At 37.9% G+C, this 21826-nt stretch overlaps 1 protein-coding gene across 1 annotated transcript in view; it reads right to left on the bottom strand.

Moving 5' to 3' along the window:
* The window catches only part of LOC113111973 (rho GTPase-activating protein 27-like), a 34599-nt gene extending 13410 nt beyond the window's left edge, over positions 1-21189 (bottom strand). The window contains exons 1-2 of the mRNA XM_026277271.1: positions 20806-21189; positions 15220-16120 (exon numbers count right to left, since the gene is read on the bottom strand). Of these exons, the coding sequence (XP_026133056.1) occupies positions 15220-16029 (810 nt within the window). The 5' untranslated portion in view covers positions 16030-16120; positions 20806-21189. The remainder of the gene's footprint in view (positions 1-15219; positions 16121-20805) is intronic.
* Positions 21190-21826: the final 637 nt, after the last annotated feature.

Consider the following 21826-nt stretch of genomic DNA (forward strand, 5'->3'; position numbering starts at 1 on the left):
TAGCACAATTTCTGGTGTCATTCAAATACTTATGCATGTTGCAACAGCAATGCATTTAAAGACATTTACTACTTAGGGTGAGAGGTTTGTTCAAATACTTAACCGTTAATTGAAAATGAGTAGTAGGCCTTAGTTTACTCTTAAGGTTCCTTTATCACCCAGTGCTCAACAAGGATTACGAAATAGTTTTCACCACCCAGTACATGATACGGAAGAACCCATGAAGCTCCCTGCGCATGCATGTAGAGTGAAGATGGCAGTGGAATGGATGCTTATATGTTTACTGCAGTACTAGGCTCACCTTTAGCCTCGAGAGAGGCCTGTACGAGGACACACCTCTCCTGAAAAAGGTCTGTGAGAAAGAGAGAGACAGAAAAAGGTACAGAAGTGCAAGAGTGCCAATAGAAAGAACAACAACGGAAATAAAAGCTAGCGTGCCACCACGTCACATCCTGGGTCTATATTTACCAGTCTTTAGTGGAGACCAAGCCTGTCTCTCAGCCACAAGTGCCAAAATGCATCAACTGACAGGAAACTCCTTTATTATTATACTGATCACAAACAATAGCTGCACATACACCCACCATATAAAGCACTGAAGAAGAACGGAGTGATCACAATGCCATTTACTCTCCTAAACTCATAACTCATACCTGTGCAAAACCATATCACTTTCTTTTTATGTGGAATACGAAAGAAGAAGTGTTTAAATACTGGCCACTATTTTTCATGTTATGAAAGTGAATGGGGATCTGGGCAGTTTAAGTAAAATATGAACTACCAATATGGCCTATATTCTAAGTTTTTACAGCTTTGTGTGTTGTAAGTCTTCATTATTAGTTAAGTTAAAAGTTGCAGTTATCTTTTCTTCTCTGTTGTGACACACTACTGGTAAATAGTTTTATAGATTTTTAAATAAATATCCTGCATTTATTTGATTAAAAATACAGTAAAAACTGTAATATTATGAAATATTTTTCAAATTGAAAATAACTGTTTTCTATGTGAATCTTGTTTCAGACATAATTTATTCCTGTGATGCAAAGCTGGATTTTCAGCATCATCACTCAAGTCACTCGAGTGTCACATGATCCTTCAGAAATCATTCTAATAAGCTGATTTAATTAACTCAACATTATCAATGATGAATACAGCTAGCTACCATCCAAAGTCTGGGTAAGTAAGAAATTCAGCAAGGATGCAATAAAATGATAAGATGACAGTAAAGACACTTATAATGTTACAACAAATAAATTATGTTCTAACATAAAAGTACCTGAAAAAAACTCAGTTTCCACAAAAAATAATAATCATTTTCCCACACTGATAAGAACCATTATTAACTATTGAGCTTTCATCCTATGATGAATCCGGTACATTCTTTAAAATTTCACCTTTCGTGTCCACAGAAGTCATTTTCAAGATTTCTAACAACATGAGGGTGTGTAAATGATGACAGAACTTTAATTTTTTTTAGCTGAACTATCCCTTTAAATCAGTTTAAAGCAAAGGGAGTGATGAAATCCCCAGTCTTAAATGTATGCCATCCTTTTGTGGGATAAATTTAGATGATCTGAATGCGCTGGCCAACAGAGACAGCCACACAACCTGTATAAGTCATTGTACAAGTAGGCTAACTGAGAGGAAAAAGACTGGAGGCAGTGGATGTATAGGGAGAAGCCTATAAAGCAGGTACTACACAGGTACTATCCAGTTCATCACATTATAGAAGCTTGGAACGATTCTGACCGAACAATTCAACAAAACTTCCTTTTTCTGGTCAGAACTGCAGAGATGCTAACGGTCTTGCAGCTGCTGTCTGAAAGAGTTTTACAAAACTGGGCAACTTTACTGTGACAAACACTGGAACCTGATGATGTTTAACAAGTGCATTTGAGATATCTACGCTGGGGAGTGTCTCAACCGGAAGAAACCACATCCTTACTGAGAACAACACAACAGAAGCACGCTTACATTCAAAACCCAACTAATGTGTCACACTGAATGTGCTCATATGTGTTACATATTGAACAGTCAAGCCAATGTATTACTTTTTACACATCAAAGTGACAACAAAGAGCATTTCCGTGCTCAGAAACCCAGTTTTAATGGGTTGTGGACGTACCTGTGTGTTCAGAGAGAGAGGCATTGCGCTTCTAGGTCGGTGGTTGGTCCGAATCTTAGCGTAGAAATCCACCATGTCTTTGTTTAGATCAGTCAGTACAGCTGATCAGAAACATTCAAACTCTAAGTTATCCAACAGCGAGCATCATGGTGAACAAGCTGACCCTGAGTCTCACACACACACACACACTCATACAAACATATACACCATCGGTGTCCGTAGCCGATGTTGCCACTAATGAATATCTGTCTTGAAGCGCTACTCTGCTAGAGTGAAAGGAGGAGGGGCAAATGAAGAGAGCAGACGGATGGAGAGAGACGGAGGTATGTATGACCATATGAATATGTGAAGATATGTAAAGAGACAATGGGTGAAAGAAGAAGTGGTGTTTAATGGCTTGATTTCAGGTAACTTTGCAAATATAAAAATCATGCCAAGTATTTTCAAGTCTGAATTGTTTAACTTCCTCTTTTCCCTCATCGAAACAGAACCTACACGACTCACTGAATTGAGTACATTTCCTCAGCTTCCTCAAAATTACACAGTTTGACCGTAACACCTCTGACAGCCAAAAAAATAAAAAAGTAAATAAACAATACAGGATTGCTCAGAAGTTGGTCTTTTATAACTCTTTTTAAAAAATCTATGACTTCAGTTATTTTTTTAAACATGTTCCTGGTCTTATTGATCACGAATCATTGGTGAATGTTATTCTAAAGAAATCTTTCTCTTTCTTCAAAATGTATTAACTTGAAACAACTTTCCTTTCCCTATGATTTTGTAATAATAATCGTAGCCTGCGTGGGCAGTTATGTGTCCAAATAGCCATTCAGTGATTATTTTAGCAAACTGGCTCCATTCTGGTATGCAACACCCACTTTTCATATTACAATCAATTCCCAATGGATTCAAGTCTCACTCTTTCACTTGTAAATGTGACACTGTGCTAATGTTAATGCTATGTCATATTATGAAAGTAGAATTGGAAAATAAAATACATTTTTGACAAACTAATCAGCTTTCTCTGGGATATTTAAATAAACATGATTCTTGATAAGCAGCAAGGGTTTTTACTATATTACTATATTGTAATGTACATCTGAGTGTAATAACATGCAATTACAATATATGGTGACTTACCATTTCATGCCAACTTTAACAATATATTTAGATTCAAGTTAAAGTCAACACGGGTATACAAGCCTTAAAAAGCTGATGGACAGGTAAAACCAAGTGTATTTTAAATGGCATGATGTGGTGGCATGAGAAAGAGCAGAGAACAAGGGTCACTGTGTTGAGCTGAGCAACATTTCAGCTGTGGATGTTTAAAGCAGGAAATATGTTTAGGGTATGCAGGGGGAATTACTCAACTATTGTACATTCAAGCAGTCAGAAAAACAGGACAACAGCTTCCTCATCTGAAATCCAATCTTTGCAAATTTTAAATAACGCTGTTGTCCCTGACTGTGGTTGAGAAGACACAGAGATCCTACAGTTTGGATATCACACCCATGATCGAACTCTTTTTCCTCCTTCTAATGATGGATGTGGGTGACAAAGGCCAGGCATATACAGTTCCTGGAACAAGCCTAAAGTAAAAAAATGCTCCAGCCTGTTTTAGGGATTTCTATTCACAAGAAGTTTTGTTATTCAAATCTTTAGCATGGCATCCTACAGCTAAATGACCTGGATATTACCAAGTCGAGCTAAATAAAAACACAGAAAACTTAGATGATCAAGCTCATCTAGTACTTTCATTTAGAACTCATCTAGAAACATTAGCAAGGTGCCCAGATCAGACACCAAAAATAAGCAGGAATGACATAAGTTAATGTGTAACGCAATGTCCTGGACTATTTATAACACTCTGCAATTTCATTTTCTACCCTGAGGGAATCCTTGCTTTTGATTGAGAGCAGCTAAGAGTTTTTCTCCTTAAGCATCAATGTGCAGACAAAGCAATGTGAACAACAGTCTGGTCTTTTGTAAACACACACACTTTCTCAGGCAGTGAACCGCCCATGAGATTACCACAGATACTACACGCTTGTTAGAATCAGGGTGTAGACAAAACTATGAGCAATAGGTAACATTTTCCGGGTTTAAGTCACAGCTTGCATGAGTTGTTGTACTTCTGGTCACATGATTTATCAAAAAAAAAAGGAAAAGAATAATTCAGAAGGCTTGTATAACTATCCTTTGTGCATTGTAAGCAGTTCATTATTTACTGCAAACAGATTATGCCATGATCATATATATTTAATTCTGTGTTGCTCTGACTCTTTTTTCTTGGGAATTCCAGCCAGCAGATACAGCCAATCATTTAAACAATTTGAAGGCAGGGCTATCTGTTTGGGGGAGTGGTCAGGAAAACCAGTTAGGACACAGTCATTATAGCAGTTACTGCATATAGAATTATGACATGCAAAGATGTAATACTCTCTTTGTAATTATGAACAATAAAGACTAATGGTTCTTTGTGAGTGTCTCTTTTTGCATGGCAGTAAAGGAAACCATTTGCCTTCCTGAGTCAGCCTGAACTTTATGCTGCCTCACATAAATCAGAATAATATAAATAAATAGTAGTTTTCTAGTTGGAAATTGGACATGAACGACCTCTCAAGCTTTATTTACAGCTTATAAAATCAAATTTCAGAGTTGGCCAGGCCATAAATTTTAAACATGGCAGAGGAGTAAACAATTGCGTTACTGACTGTTAATTTTTATTCATTTTGCTGCAACATCACAACATTTACATATATAAATATTAATTTGATGCAAATATTTGTATTTTACACACTGAGAATAGCATTTATTTGACAAAGATTACCAGAATTGTCAACAAGCTTACTATCTACATATGTGAATGTGTACAAAAAGTGCCTGTAATGTTTATATGGGACGCTATATTTTACTGAAAATCTGTTAGATAGTAACAAAATCTGTCCATGGGGCAGTACCCATTCTTATTAGGTACTAATTTAAGTACTAACATGTATACCTTAATATGTAACATTAAGGTATATATATATTCATTTTTTTATGGATAAAGTAAAAAGTATCCCTCTTTGCCCCAGTGACAACTTTCGCACCTTGAGAATGTTTGACTAAATATCTTCAATACATTTAGGCTTTTCCCAATAATTAGGCAAGAATTAACTTCTTTGTGATTCCTTTTTTATCTGACAACAAACCACTTGGATACAACAAAGGAAAGTAGAACATTTCCAAAAGCATGTGAAGGCAGCGAAATTTCCAAATAAGGTGACGGTAGCCTTCGTGTAGAAAATAATATACTACCTACTGTACATATTTGGAAGTATATATTTGGAAATGTGAAAGTCCTTTAGACATGTTTCATCAGACTGTTGTACATCAAACTGAAATCTGCTTTTAAATGACACTGAAAGGATGGCTAAAGTGCAACAGCATGTTACACAGAAACATCATTTCTGTCTAAAATGTCGATAGCCAAGGAATTTACAGCTATAATGAATTCAGAAAGAAGTGATTGTAGGGTGCACAGAGGGGATGGCATGCTGCTGATTACTTAACCAAATTACTTATCAACCAATGAAATAGGGGCTGCAGAATCAGCAGCTTGAACTCCTATTTCTCTTTTCTCTCTCACACACACACATTTTTACAGAGGGGCTATTCAGGGGACCCAGCAGTGTCCCCTCCATGTTACATCACCAATCATGGCCTGGAATCCTGTATTACTTCATTGAAAACTAAAAGTCTAAGAGCTTATAGCACACTGCAGTCATTATCTGCCCATCATCACTCGGGTACCTTTTCTTCCCATCTCTCATAAATATGTGCACATTTACATTCTGTAATAAATGCAAAATTCTTAAACATTTAAACTCAAGAATAATGAATGTTTTTGTTCATTAAAAACTCATCACCACAACTCTAGATTTTTAGTGATTAACTATGCTGCTGTGGTCTCTATTGGGGTAAATGGTAGGTCTTTATGATATTTTGGTCCTTCCTGCAAAGCAGTTTTTTTTTAGGCTGCTCTTTTTTGTTGACCAGACTAAAATCTTATGTGCAAACGGCAGCATGGCCGCACTAAAAATGTGTTAACATGATCTTGCTAAAGTTTCACATCCTGTTCTAAGAAGAGTGGAAAACACTCTTACACTACCAGTGAGGTGACTGGAAGTTCAACATTTATCACAGTGGGTCCCATCCTTTATTATCAGGATGAAAAAAACATTCTATATAATTCACAAGTAACATTTTTCCTTCACAAAAATGTACCCTCCTTAGTTACTGTTGTTATGCCCAACAAGCCATGCCGCTCTCACACTACACATCCTGTTCTCACAGTGAAAAATACACTGCAGAGCCAACAGTCTCATCTTTCAAATGTTCTCATTTTGTAATAAATTCAGACAACAAATACCATTTTGTGGCTCTTTAATTACTGTACTTCTCAGTTCAAGCGGCACATGTAAACCAATCATCTTTTCATATTACTTAAAGCAAAAAATAAACATGAATGAACATCAATAGATATTTTATTTCAACTGAAAGACATAAATACACACACATTTTCAAGTTTAAGTCTACTGTAGGTAATGTAATCTCCTGTCTGATTGGTTTGTCAGACAAGATGGCAGATTTAGCGGTGGCATTACGATTGCTCAGATCGCTTGTCAATCAAGCTCTTCGCTAAGTGTCAATTAAACATCGCTGAGCTAGACTTATTAAATTACCTGATATTCCCAGACAATCAAGGTTTTCAAAACATCACTGGTGCTTGTGTGATGACATAATTAGGGCTGGGCGATATATAGACTATTAGCGATAATAACATAATAATTTTGATGAAGATGTAAAATGTGGCAATATCGTGAATATCGAATATTTCTAATTCAAGCATACTTTCCTAAAAGAACGTGCCAATTGTTCAAAAAAGGGTACATGTTATTGCGGACTACTCTACACTCCTCTACTATGCGAACTCTCATGAGATTTCAATTCCCCAAATTTGAGCTTCACTGTTACATAGTTCTCTTTCTAACATTTGTTCAGTATCTCACTATGGGACCTCCTCAGGGCGTGGCCGATCGAGGAAGCATCTATAACACCACTTCTGCCAACCATGGCAGACCAATCGCAGCTACCTGCCATTTTGTCATTCTCACTCTCTTCCCCTTGAAGATTTCGGAAGCTGTCCTCAGCAGACTTTGGGAATTATTGCTAAACAGTTTATCAACAGAGCCACAAGATAACATCCCAAACGCAATAGATTCTTAACGTTTGTCAAGTGACTTGCCACTTAGAGTAAGATAACTAATGCGTTAAGGTGAGTTTTTCTATTTATTTTTCCAAGTTTTTGGCGCGCTCACCACGCACCAAAAAGTAGGAAAAAAAGCTCATTGTCGCAGCACAGCTCCGTACTAGTTGTCACGTTGTGGTGGTGTGGCGTTTTTCAAAAGATTTAAAAATCTTCCGCAATGGCCGTACGTGCTTTGAACGCAACGTCCCTCCTTACAGCCTATCAAGCGGAGTTATTAGAGGAGATGGGGCATCAGCTGGACTCCACTTCCCCCAACCCAGTGTTTTGGGAGGAGATATGCGTCATTGCAGATTTAAACCTGCGCACGTCCTGCGGAGCAGTTCAAAGATGCGGTCGGAGTATGGGCTTGGCGGTTGTGGGAGAGATATCACTATGGCTGGGTTTGTCAGGCCTCTCTAGCAAAGAAAATGTGGAGTTTTTGGATGCACCTAACGATCCAAAGGTCATGTTCGGCACGACGGTAACAGCTATGCATCAGCAATGTGACCTGCAGAAAAAAGAGGGAGAAGCATTCGAGGTCTGTCTCCCCAGAAAGCCGGCAGCTCGTCCTTATCACCCTAGCCATCCAAATTTCAGGCCTTCAGGTAGAGGAGGTCATTCGGATTATCAACCTTCCTGTCCTGCTCCACCACAACAGCCTGGAAGCACGGGGCCTCAGTCAAAGCCTGGTTTCGTGAAACCTAAACAATCGTTCGCAGCCGCAGAAGCTAAACACCGGTTGGACCCCTCTCAGGTGAACAAAAAGAGGTGGTCAACCTGAGACATCAGTTTGGCAACAAGAAGGGTTTGGAGACAGCACTCAGGGTTTCTCTGTCCCATTCCTTCAAAATGATTCCTTTCTCCCTCCTGCAGGGAATTTAAGTGTGCAAAGTGTTCGTATGGGAGGTTCAAAGTCCAGTGTCCATGTGAAAATGGCCCGTGTTCCCCTGGCACCCCCAAGATATGTCTCTCCCTCCACTTAAGAGGTTTGTTCTGAGGGAGGAAAGACAAAAGTTTGTAAGCATCCCATCACAAATAAAGTTTTCTCTGTCGCATTCAATCCAAGGGCTGAGGGCACAGAGTGGAATAAATATAAAAAGATATCATAAAAAATAAACAAAATTACGAATATAACTCCTTCAACGGAGTGATTCCAACGGAGGAAAGCCAGACGGGCTTCTACTCCCGTTATTTTGTGATTCCCAAACGAGGGGGAGGTCTCCGACCCATTTTAGATTTACGGGTCCTCAACAAACACCTCAGAAAATACAAATTCAAAATGCTTTCGCTCAGAACTTTGTGTCAAAGTATTCGTCAAGGGGATTGGTTCACCTCAGTGGACCTCCAGCACGCATATTTTTCCTGCTCACAGGAAATATCTGAGGTTCGCTTATCAGGGCACAGCATACGAGTATATGAGGATCCCCTTTGGCATGGCTTTGGCTCTGACACCATTAAGGAACGGAGGAGTCAGAGTTTCATCATATCTGGACGATCTGCTCATCTGCGCGCCGTCTCAGCATCAAGCAGAGAGCAATACACACACACTAGTGATGCATCTGGAGAGATTAGGTTTCAAGATAAACCAAACAAAGAGTTGTCTAATTTCCCTCCATTGAGCCTGATCGAGCCGACACTACGAAGGGTTCGGAAACGAAATCATGTAATAATTCTGATCACACCATACTGGCCAGGTTGACTTTGGGATGCAGAGATTGTGTAACTGCTCTACGACCAGCCATGGCCGTTACCGGCGCAGGGATCTCCTTTCACAAGCACAGGGGGAAATATTTCACCCCTCCCCTCAGAAACTAGCTCTCTGGGCCAGGCCCGTGACAGGCTAAATCTGAATGCAGCTGGGTTACCTCCGAAAGTGATTGAGACAATTCAGAACATGAGGGCTGCGTCAATGCGCTCTTTAAATAATCTCAAAAGGAGGGTGTTTGAGGGTTGGTGCGCAGATAGGAACATAGTTCCTTTCCTGTGTTCAGTTTCGGATGTGCTGTTTTTTTTTTTACAGGACCTTCTAGATAAGGGCAGAAACTTTTCTACGGTTAAGATTTATCTGTCCGCTATGTTGGCATGTCATGTTGGTATTAACTCGGGTACTATCGGCCATCACCCTCTCGTCTGTCGATTTATGAGAGGTGCACGTCGGTTACACCCAGTGTCGAAGCAGCTGGTCCCGCCCTGGGACCTGTCCGTGGTTCTGAACGCGCTCTCAATAGCCCCTTTAAAGCCCATTGATAAAATTGCCTTGAAGCTACTAGCTCTAAAGAGGGCTCTGTTACTCGCTCTCACTACAGCAAAAAGAGTGAGTGGACTTCATGCTTTATCAGTTCACTCCTCATGTATGATGTTCGGTCCGGGTGTTCAAAAAGTCACTTTTAGAACTAACCCAGCGTTCGTACCCAAAAAGTGTTTGATCACGCTGGTGCAGTTCAATCAGTGGACCTGCTAGCTTTTCATATCGCAATACAGAGTTGTCTGTATTCCATAGTGAGATACTGAACGAATGTTAGAAAGAGAACGTTATGTTTCTGATGTAACCCTGGTTCTCTGCTAGCATGAGTGAGGTATCTCACAAACATTGCCCTCCTTGCCTATCCTGCACGGAAAAGAGATATGCGGAGAATGACGAAATGGCAGGTAGCTGCGGTTTATATACAGGGAGGCAGGACTCCCTGATCGCTGCAGCGATTGGTCTGCCATTGTTGCCAGACGTGGTGTTATAGGTGCTTCTGCGATCGCCCACGCCCTGAGGCAGTCCCATAGTGAGATACCTTACTCATGTTATCAGAAAACCGGGGTTACGTTAGTAACCTAACAATACATTTTCTTCCTGGTGTTTTGCTTATTTTAAGCAATCTGGCAACCATGCACACACAAACACTCGCTCCTCTGGAGCTGGAATGTGTGTGTGTGTGTGTGTGCTTCAGCAAAAAGCTCCCCATTTGAGAGGGTTTTTAGTGGCAATGGGAAGATAGTTTCATTCCACATAGCTTCACTTAAACCAGAGACAGTAGAAAGACCTGTGTTCTTAGCTAAAAACTACCCCCATTTTTTGTATTATTTAAATGCAAAAGCAAACATATTGAGATATAATGTATATCGAATATCATAAAAAAATGTAAAATATAATTTTTTTTTCATATATCGCCCAGCCCTAAATAACATTTAGTCGTGTGACACACAACAGCCAATAAAGTTTCAAATAACTGATTTAGTCTTTGTCGATATTTTCAATTTGATTTGGGAATTAACTTTGGATTACTTTTACGCTTCCTTCCTGAAACTTTTATGCTCCATAAAATCCCACTGACTATTACTGTATAGAAAAAAAATAAACATCTGAAAGATTCTTCACTTTTAGATTGGATTTAATTCTCCAACAGCAAAAATGGAAACTTCCTCTATTCACACCTGGAATCCCACAGAATACACAAACCAATGTCCATTGCAAAAGAGAACTGAGAACCCTTAAGTGCTGTTGAGGAAGTTTATGTGTGTTTTTTTAGTCTTCTGAAAGTACTTTCCATAAGCAGTGATGCTGATATGAAATAAAATAATATAATATAATATTAAGATCATCTGTAGTGTTTTACTGTCTTTGCCTCAAACAGACTCCAACATCTTGTGACCCTACAATTGATTTGGAAAATGGATAGATGGATAATATAATATTATATAAGTGTTTCACCATGTCTAATGAACTTTTTAAACATATAAACAGACCTGGAAATGCTGAAAAAGCAACAAATGGCTCAAACTCCACTATTTGTCTCTGCTCAAGAACTAACCAATACTGATCCAATGTTTGTACAGTAGGGAGTTACTGGAGGTTTCAAACAAATGTTCTCAGTAGTATATGTTGTGGATATTTGCATCAGTGTACTACTGTGCTAAAATTAATCTCTCCACCTATAAAGTCCCGTCCTAATTACTAAACGAAGCGCAAAGAGATTAAAGAGCACATCAGCTCAGAGCAACAGCCACAGAGAAATAAACACTACAGGAAGACACAACTCAGCAACAACACCATAATTAATCAGTGACCTTTTGCACTGCAGAATTTGTATTTGCATATTTAAAGGTTATTTTATAACACATAAAAAATGTTGTAATTGAACAAGAATTACAGATGAAAAGCACTGACAAAAAATGTAGTATGCACACAGTTTTGAGATTGTGATTGCTTTGCTGAATGGAGCTTTTGCAAAGTTTTAATGATTAAGTAGAGACAATCCAATGGGGATATACCTGACAAATAATTAATTTACATAAGCAGCATCACTTTAAATTTTCAGGACTCGATTGGGCACAAACTTGCATCTCTTGTAATCCTAAACTACTCCACCTATGCTGCTGCTTACACTCACTCTCTCACGTGCTACGCTCCAGTCGTGCACATGCACTAGGATCTGAGGTCTTCCATTGCACAGCGCTGTGTGAGATGCATTAGCATAAGCTGACCTACATATCCGGGACTGCACACCAGCGCTACACATTGTGCCCGCCGAACTGAATGGCACCTCAGCCATGCCAACGCTGAAGCCACCATCACTATGGAAACCAGAACTTCACTGGCGGGACTCCAGAGTTTTTTGTGCTATCCCACAAAACTAAAACCCATAGAAAACAGAACAGACTTACAGACATGCTGAAATGGACACTTCCAGGAAAGATGTGAAGAATATTACATTATCTTAGTAGTAGCATGGCACTATGATGACATCTGTGTGTGTAAATCACACACTGACTGGCCACTAATTTCAGAGAGTGATGTTAATTAATACCTAGCAAAAAGTACTATGGCGGTATAATGTCATGGTGATGTTTTAGATGGTAATATCATGGAATTTTGTTGTACGGGTCAATAATTAATAAGTGTGTCTAGATAAAAAAAAGAAAAATCTCAAAAACATACTTCAAAATGCCAAAATTCTTAGAAATTAAAATCTATGTTTTTAAATTGTTTTAGAATTAGTTAAGTGGTGTAACCAATACATAAATACTAGAACAAAAACACTTTCTAATAATTTATCTAATAATTTTTTTTTATAATCAAATTAATACATTTTCAAACACATAGATCACACACACACATCCATACATATACATTCACAAATATAAATAATTAGTTATTCAAAAATACCAAGTTCAAAACTCAACTTGACTTTCCATACATTGATTTGGGAAAATTTTCAATGATATTTTGAATCAAATTATACATAATTATTAATAACTTATTAGTAACTTATTTCAGTTGTTTATATGATTCTGCCAGTTATTATTGTTATAACAAAAATGTATTCTGCCCTTTATTTATTTGTTTTACTTACTTTTCATTCCTACTATCTCAGGAAAGTAACACCACCTAGAACCTTCTGTCTTTAAGCCCAAAAATATACAAATAATCTGGAAATTAACATAATACAACATAACAGAAGACATAGGCCAATAGAAGAGTTCCATTCGAATTGGATGCATTTCAATTTTAAGTAGGGTCTTGTTAACTTAATCTCGATTTTATCTTTCGCGTTAACATGATAACACTTATTTTATGCAAGTAGAAATCCACCCAAAGTGTTCCCCGCATCCCTCCGATCAGGAAGCTCAGGATATTTCTGTCATACCTCACAGCAGATGTTGGCTCAGGTGAAAGCGTTCCGTCTCCAAACGCTAAGATTACAAAAAGCTGCAAACGATATTCCAACCGATAGCAAGCGTCTGTTTATAATCCATCTTTGTAATGCTGCCGTGCTTTAATCGTCCCTCCGCAGGGAAACAGGTGTGTTTGTGGGCGTGGCCTCAAACGCCAGGTACTGTACCTCCCTACAGTGCCACTCACACTCACTAGGGCACTCGGCTGAGACTCGTCTAACCTGTTGTGCTCTTCATTTGACTCTGGAAGTATGCTTGAAAACCCCTTCCCCCATACACAGTCAAATCAGCAGGCTTATATTTAGATACGTGCAACATGTTTTGGTTAAAAAAATTATAATAACGAGGTAAACTATGTACTAGTAGACTAGTTTTCCATACGCACCGTATAGAGCGTCTTGAGCCCGGTTTGGTCGATTAATAAACGGAGTAAGAAGCCGGTTCTGTGCCGGTACACACAAACAGACAAGCAAACCATTAACATGCAGATCACTTGGCAGGGAGCTCCAGAGATGGAGTCTGACAGGGCGTTTGATTATAGAGTCAAAACATCGCTAATAACTATACGTTACATTCTCTTCAAACGTAGAAATATATCAGCTAACTCTAAATACGTTTTTGTCCTCATTAGAAAGCGATTGGGGCTTGACCCGTCTGAAGCTTCATACCTGGCCAGAACAGCTTTAATTTTGCTTATCAAATGAGGGAAATTTCAAACGTCTTTTTTTCAGTTAACGTACCACACAAAACAAGTGAGGCTGTAACCATAGCAACAGTAGTTCGCTCGAGCGTGAGGTTAGGAACGGAACGGAAAGAGTAAGTTACTATTTTTTATTAATCCTTGTCATTTACATAGGTTTAAATGTCACAAGTATGCCACAAAGCGTGCGTTTAGTTGCTTTAAAGTCTTTAAAAACATACGGGCGCCAAAACAGTGGTCTGCACGAGACGAATTCCTTTCAATTAAAAGTTATGAACAAAATTTCGTAACGTTTTATTTTTTATGTTTTCTGTTCTTGTCTGGTCGTGACCAGTTGTAGGAAGGATTTAGACTAGTCTTACAAGTTTCTTTATGACTGATCATAAATAATAATAATAATAATAATAATAAGTTACATAAAAACTAAGTTGAATACAAAATATAAGACTGATTAGCTACCACTTGGCTAACTTCTGTCAGACTAGTTTTTAAGACACTAGGCTAAGTTTATGCAACTGGCTTTCAAAACATTCGCCCTAAAACATAATTTGTTCATGGATTGTCTCTTGATTCATAATGCTAAAAATAACAAATGATTAAATTAAAATTTACCTAATGTTCATAGCCTACTATGTAAAAATTGGACGTTTTGAATGTTCAAAAAGAATAATGTTTCCATAAAAGTTATTTTAGCATGTTTTTGTTAGTGGGGATGAAGTTTGACAAATACTGAAAAATAGCCTATATGACAGTTTTTATATTAAATATTAAAAGTTCTTGTGTCTGTTTGCTAATGGGGCATTTGTGGATACATCATATTTCTAGATTTGTGAATTAAAATATTAAAATTTATTAAAATTAGGCCTATGGGTTAAAATGTCCCTGTCCTCCTAGCATTTATATATAGTAGGTCTACAAGAAAAAAAAAAAATATACTGCAGAGGCATTAAAACAACCGTCTTTTTACAGGTAATTAAGTGAATGATTAATTAAAAAAAACATTTTACTTAATACACTGAAATGTGGAAAGGAAAATAATATATTTAGCTCAATCAATCAACTGTTGATATAATGCAGGCATTTCTACACCAACTTTTAGGGACAGACACATTTTTTCTTTTTTCTTTTTTTGGACACCTGAGACATCATCACTTCCCCATGGTTTTGGTTTTGGTTTTGTAGGCTCAGAGCTTATTTGCAGACAGTGCCCCCGTGTGTTCAAGAAAAGCAGCTAAATCATTCAGACTGAGCATATACTTACTAAAGTATGCAGTATTTCATAATGAAGCAATAGGCTACATCTAAGGCTTCATTTATTGTCAAGAGAGAACACTGCTGTCATTGCAAGGAGGATAGAATAGTACAGAATATATATATTTTTGCATCATAATCAGAAATTGCTGTTTAACTTTACTTAGTACATTAAATATTACTTACCACACTCTTATCTGGTGTGACAGGCTTTACAGTCATATTATCTTTGGCTATTGAGGATTCTGGTTCTCTTGCTGTATCCAAACTTTCGTACACATTCTCGTCTTTATTCATGGCATTCCAGACGTCACCCCAGCCAGCTCTATTGAGCATCTGAATATCTTGATCTAGGGCCTTCGAGTCCACCTGAGGCCTTTCTGTTGCATTTACGGTTGACTTTATCTCCATTTTGGGGGACTGAGGTGTGTTAACTGTGTGGAGAGGTGGCAGTAACATAGAGGGTGGTATTTCCCCATTAGTTGGAGGAGTGTGGATGGAAGGCATGTCTTTAATGTTGTCATAGAGGTGGAGTTCAGGCACAGGACAGGGCTTTGCTTCAGTCTTTATGGGATCTGGATCCAAACCTTTCAGTTCAAAGAATTCCTTTGGAATAATAAATGTTGATATTCTGTGGCCATCCTTCTCCGTGTCTCGTTTTATAGAGGCAGGGACTCGGAGTGTGACTTCATCGGGCTCAATGATGGTGGGAAGTCTATCAGGAGCTGTCTCTGAGTTGGACTTGAGGTATTCACTTCCACTAAACTCTTCTGGAGGGTCCGGTAGAGTTTGGTTGGTCTCAGGTGGGAGTTCGGTGACATAGGTTGCTGGGATGAAAAAAGGCTTGTCGGTCTCACCCTTCCGAACATGCCACCAGGTTTCATTGGTCTTGGCAACTAGGATGTAGTGCTCGTTGGGTTTGATGGACACCTCTCTGCCATCTCGAGCAGTGTACTTGTATTCATAATTCACCAGAACCTGCTGTGAAAGTGACATAGTGGCCCACTTCTGATAATCCCAAACACGATATGTGGCTGGTGTTCAGTGCAAGCAGGAAATTAGGGTCCGGATACAGTCATCATGAGATCTGAAGATAAAGGAGAAAAGACAAAAAAACAATAAACAACAAAGAATTATTTTGTGTATTTGGTGTAATGAAATGTGCAGTTTAAGGTTAAAAAAACATTATTTTCCACATACTGTACATTATTGTTGCTCCTCTATGCCTCGCCTTTCTGAAACATGTTGACATTTACAAAGCTCATTGTTCTAAAAAGTGAGGTGTACGCTGATTGGCCAGCTATCCAGTGTGTTTTGATTGGCCCGAATGCCTCAAGCATGTCACGGAAATATTACACCCCTTACTATACTGTGATGCCGTGTGTCCCAGCGCAACGACACAAAACCAATAAAACCCATTACAAATGAAGCATTTGTAGCATCCATTGGTGACATAATTACTGGTTATAATGACTTATACTGTCTTTTTAAACATTGAGTTGCATCGCACCACGTAAACAAAACCATGTCTGTATTTGTGACCGGAGAAATGACAAAGAACAAGCTCTACTCTACACTAGAGCATACAGTACATAGCATATACAGAATATATATACATAAACACTTAAACAGGATATATATATATATACATAAACACATTTTTTTGCATTGATAACTCAAATGTGGTGATCAAACACATAATGATGACAAACATAGGCCTATGTTGTGGAGGCAGGGTATTTAACAATAAACTTTATTATTCAAAAAGAGTCTGACTTCAGTGCAATTAACCAATGTAGCAAACTAAAATGATACGCTTATTGTGAGAGTAAAAGACAGGAACATTAGGTGACCACCAACTAGATGACTACATAGCGTTAAATCCCCATTCAACCGACTCAAGCCACCACCGCACTGCCGTCTGTTGAACTGCAAAAAGATACTAACGTTTCAATCTGCTACGTTACAGACTGCACAGGCGAACTATGCTGACATTGTGTCTGCGCCGCAACAGGACGCCACAAAGCAACCACTGAAAATCATTTGAACTTCGTGTCAGCACGTCATAAATAGAACGAGGCATCAACAACACTGATTATAGTCCAAGTCCATTTATGGCAAGGGTGTCAAACTCAGTTCCTGGAGGGCCGGAGCCCTGCGTAGTTTAGATTCAACCAACCTAATTAAAACACACCTGATTCCAACTAATCAAGTCCTTCAGGCTTATTTGAAGTCTACATGGTATGAGTTTTGAAGCAGGGTTGGAACAAAACTCTGCAGGGCTCTGGTCCTCCAGGAACTGAGTTCAAGGCTAGTCATGTCACTTGGCGGCCATCTTTGAAACGCTTCTCAGGCATGCAAGTGCAGCTCCTATCTCTTTGAATGAGGAAACATCAAATTCTCCAAAATGGTTCACTAAACATACGAGTCAATTTCATATTTGAAGTCACCAATGAAATCTAACAACAACTGCATCATAAATGTTGTTTATTTTCCTCAAATAGCATTTAAAAAGCTTATTTTCTCAGGCTAGATCAGCCAGTGCACATACGCAGTCCTAAGCGCACATCTCAGAGTGTTGACTGTTTCTACAGAAACGGAGACTTATAACGGCAGCTGCAGTGACATGCTGACTTTACTGATTAGCAATTGGCTCTTTTGCTCAGAAGGCGGGGCTTCGTTCGATGGAGCGGCCAAATTGAGTGTTGCATTTTTCCCCATTTAAAACTATACAAGTGACATGTCTTGGGTATTCTATAGCCATTGTTATAATGGGTTCTATTCTACACTGGACGTTTGTTTTGCCACGCCATGTGATGTGAACGATGTGATGTGAACGAAGTGATAAGCATGAGATAAGCATGAGTATACGTGACGCGGCCGGTTTAAACACCAGCATTGACTGAATGGCTGTGAGCCGGAGGCCGTAAACACAGGCTTTAATGTGCTGCAGACACGTGCCATGATGCACAGATCAGCTCTAATGTCACTGAATCTGCTGTTAAAAATAAGCCATCCATTCATCATATCATACCATGCAAAACTAAGAATTAGAATCATTGTAATGTGACAATCAAATATAGGTGCGGGTGGGTGGCGGGTTGATAATATGTGGACTCGGTGAAGTTTGACCTCATCTGCACATCTGTACACTACAGTGACCTGGGTCGCCATATCAAACAACGGAGCATGCTCTGCTGGACAAACTAAGTAATTACACCATTCAGAAAGCATTTAATCTGTGTTATATCAGCAACAGGCTCATATCGGCTGAAAATATCGGCTAAACGATATAACGGTTGGGCTCTACTCCCCTGCTCTGAACTTGCGTTTGAATATCAGTGGCAAATCCTTTAAATATGAAAACATACTTACAGGCTGTGAGTCAGCATTATTTGTCAGAACAATGGCATTGTAGGCTACTCTCCCAGGAAACAGTCCTCGTCCGACGTAAAATGCGATGAACACATCTAAATATTTGTTTAGAACTGTTCTGGAACAATGTTGTAAATACAACTTAACCACTGATTTCTAATTGTGTCTTCTTTTGGAAGACTAAATAAAGTAGTTTCGCTTTCACAATGAAACACACAGCTTCTCCACAATGTGGCAGCAACAACAATACTACAGCGACAATCAAAGTTACGCCTTCTTTCTTTGCGTGAACATTTGAGCAGCGTTATAAAAATCTTCCCACACAGTGATGTAGAGAATTGGAGACGTGTTTAAACGAGGCGTTTTAGGAGGACGTGGATGAGTCTTAACTTTTATAAAGAATATATCTTTGGGTTTGAGACTTTAGTCTTTGCAACTCATCATATGACCCCTTTAAATAAGAAAATATGAAACAAAAATTAATTAATTAACAGATATAAAGCCAGTGTGTCACTTATAGGCAGTGCACATTTAGAAGAAAAGGTCCCTTTCAGAGTATTTACCCTGAAATCTACTCATTTATATTTACATAAGAGGAATATAACAAAATATGTTTATTAGCTTAAAAATGTGACTTTTTTTAAAAGGGTGGGACTACTATATTCACAACACAAAATATTTGAAACAGAGGAATGCAGACAAACCAGGGGAACCACAGGTGTGTCGGAGAGAAAGATGAGAGAAACTGTCAAGATTTGTAACAGCAGACGACCTCAAAACTGAAGATTTTAAGTGAAGATTTAGTTCAGTACATTCTTTACTTTAATGAAGAAAGCAGAGATAAAATATACAAGTACGAATGGATGAAGTAGAAGAGAAGTACTAGGTAATTGTTTTTATTTAAATAACAGTACAATTAAACACATGAGTGTGTGTATATCTATCTTTCTATCTATCTATAAGGAGAAACTACACTGTATTGTACCATTAAATTAGTATATTACTTAAAATCATGATTTGGAAGCTAAAGAAGTAACTTTCAATGTAGTTTTTCAGAGTTATTTAACACTAGTGGGAATCAGATATTCTAAAAGCATGTAAACTTAGAGTGACAGACGCATGACACTGGCTACAGGAAGTGAGTGTATTTTGCAGAGGAACGCTGCACTAACCCCAAACCTACACAGAAGAAGAGACAGCAAAATAGAGGAAACGTCAGCTTGTAAAACAGGAAAACACACCATGCTACAGTATGTGCAAACTGCAATCTCGGTTTCATTGAGGTTGTTGCAAAATACTAATTACATAATATGTAAAGCAGATTATTGGACGTTTCTGTTCTGATGACTGATTAATGAATATAAACAGCCACACCAGCAGCTGCTACTTGTGCTTGTGAAGACGTGAGTGAACGTGTGTTTTGAGTACAGTCATCATCTGCTGCACCTTCATGGAATGAACTGCATCAGTCAACGCCTCTAATGTCAAGAAAAATGTGTCTAAACCACCCGTGATCACTTTCAGGAGTCCTCACTGCATCCAGCAACTGGTTTGGAACTGGAACAGTGTGTTCAGATAATTGAACAATTATATTAAAAACCCTACACATATCTCACAATATATAATGATGTAAATAAATAATGTGTGTGCATAAAATTGAATAAAATTTTTAATTTTATATATAATTTTATATATATGTATATGTATGTGTGTGTGTGTTTGTGTGTGTGTGTGTGTGTGTATATATATATATATATATATGTACACACACAAATACATCTACATTGTTAAAAATGGTAAACAAAGCATGATTATTTTAATACAATGCAAGAAAATCCTATTTCAAGTTTTTCTACTTCAAAATGTAATTTTTAATTCAGTGCAACATTCTGAATATTTTGGAATTTACTAGAAATTTTCAAGTGAAACTTTGTTTTTAAGTACGTATACAGTAAACAGTTTATGTACTACACATATCATATTACATTATATTATATTTGTATTTATATCTAAATAAATATATACACTACACTGTATATATAACATATATATTACGTAATCACAACCTTTTAACTTTGGATTCACGATTAATCCTTTGACAGCACTCATTTTAATCTTGTCATTTGTTAATATCTGAATTTTTTAAATCATAACATCGGTTTTATAACTTTTAAACCTAAAGGCAAAATAAAGTGAAACAAAACAAAATAAAGAAATAAAGCAAAACTACCTAACTTTGTCACTGGTTGTGAATCAGGTATTGAAGTACAACTATGGCAGTCTCATGATATGACTGTATGAACAGCTGTTGACTATTGTTCATAACAAACCGATAGTAGCCTACAGATTCCAGCGCAGATATGTAACACAATCAGATGAGATATCAAATGAACTTACCATCAGAGAACACAATAATCCCTCGACTCCTCCTTCTCCGAGCGCTGGGAATAATTCACTTGAATAAGAAACGATCATCTCTCTGTGTCTCTGGTTTCCTCGGCTCCATACTTCTTCAGTCCTGTAGTGCTGTTGTGTCAGTGGGAGGAAAACAAATGCGCCCAGAGTTGTGCTGCTCGACGGGTTTGAGCGCGCGGAGTGGAAGTGAACAGGAGGGGTGTGAGACTCGAGTGGATGACAATACATCTGTATATTAAACCACCATTGTATTTACAGTCAATAATCAAGCGAAGGAACAATTGTCCAAAGCTGGAAAAACTGAGAAATGAGGAAGCAGAAAATAAAAAAGAGAAACGGTGAGGAGAACTTGTCAGCGCTGCTGTTTTTAATCATTGACATCGACAGAGGCGTTCTTCACGGGTTTCATTCAAGGCTATTTCGGCTTTATGACTCATGTTTCGAGTCATATTTGGAGCTTTTAGACATGAGTGTTCGTGTGAACAATCTGAGTTTATGGAAGCATTTAGGTTGACCTCACAGTCTCCACATGAGATGGCTTCCACATGAATATATGACAAAAACATAACAACACCACTTGTTGTTATGTTGTTGTCTTATATTCATGTGGAAGCCAAACTTAGATTAGCAGACTAATAGAGATTGTTCGAACATTGGATAAAATCTTCTTTGAAGATTTTTTTTTTCCATAAATCAGGAAATACTATTAACAGGTAGGGGAAAAATGTAATTAAATGTCATAAATCAGGTGAATGATATATGGTAAAGGTAAAAACCTTCAGAATATGGATAGAAATAAAACTGGAAAGTTTGGTGCTAAGGAAATTGATATTTCAATGAAAGAGATGCATTGTAAAAAAAAAAAAAAAAAAAAAATACTGTAAAAAACGGTAACAACATTTTAGGTTTTACCTTAAATTTACAGTTAAATGCCGTAATTTCATTAACTGATATAATGTTACACTTTCAAAAATTATTGTGATTTTAATGGTAAAATAAACTT

The sequence above is a fragment of the Carassius auratus genome, chromosome 12 (assembly GCF_003368295.1).
Source record: "Carassius auratus strain Wakin chromosome 12, ASM336829v1, whole genome shotgun sequence".
NCBI lineage: Eukaryota > Metazoa > Chordata > Actinopteri > Cypriniformes > Cyprinidae > Carassius > Carassius auratus.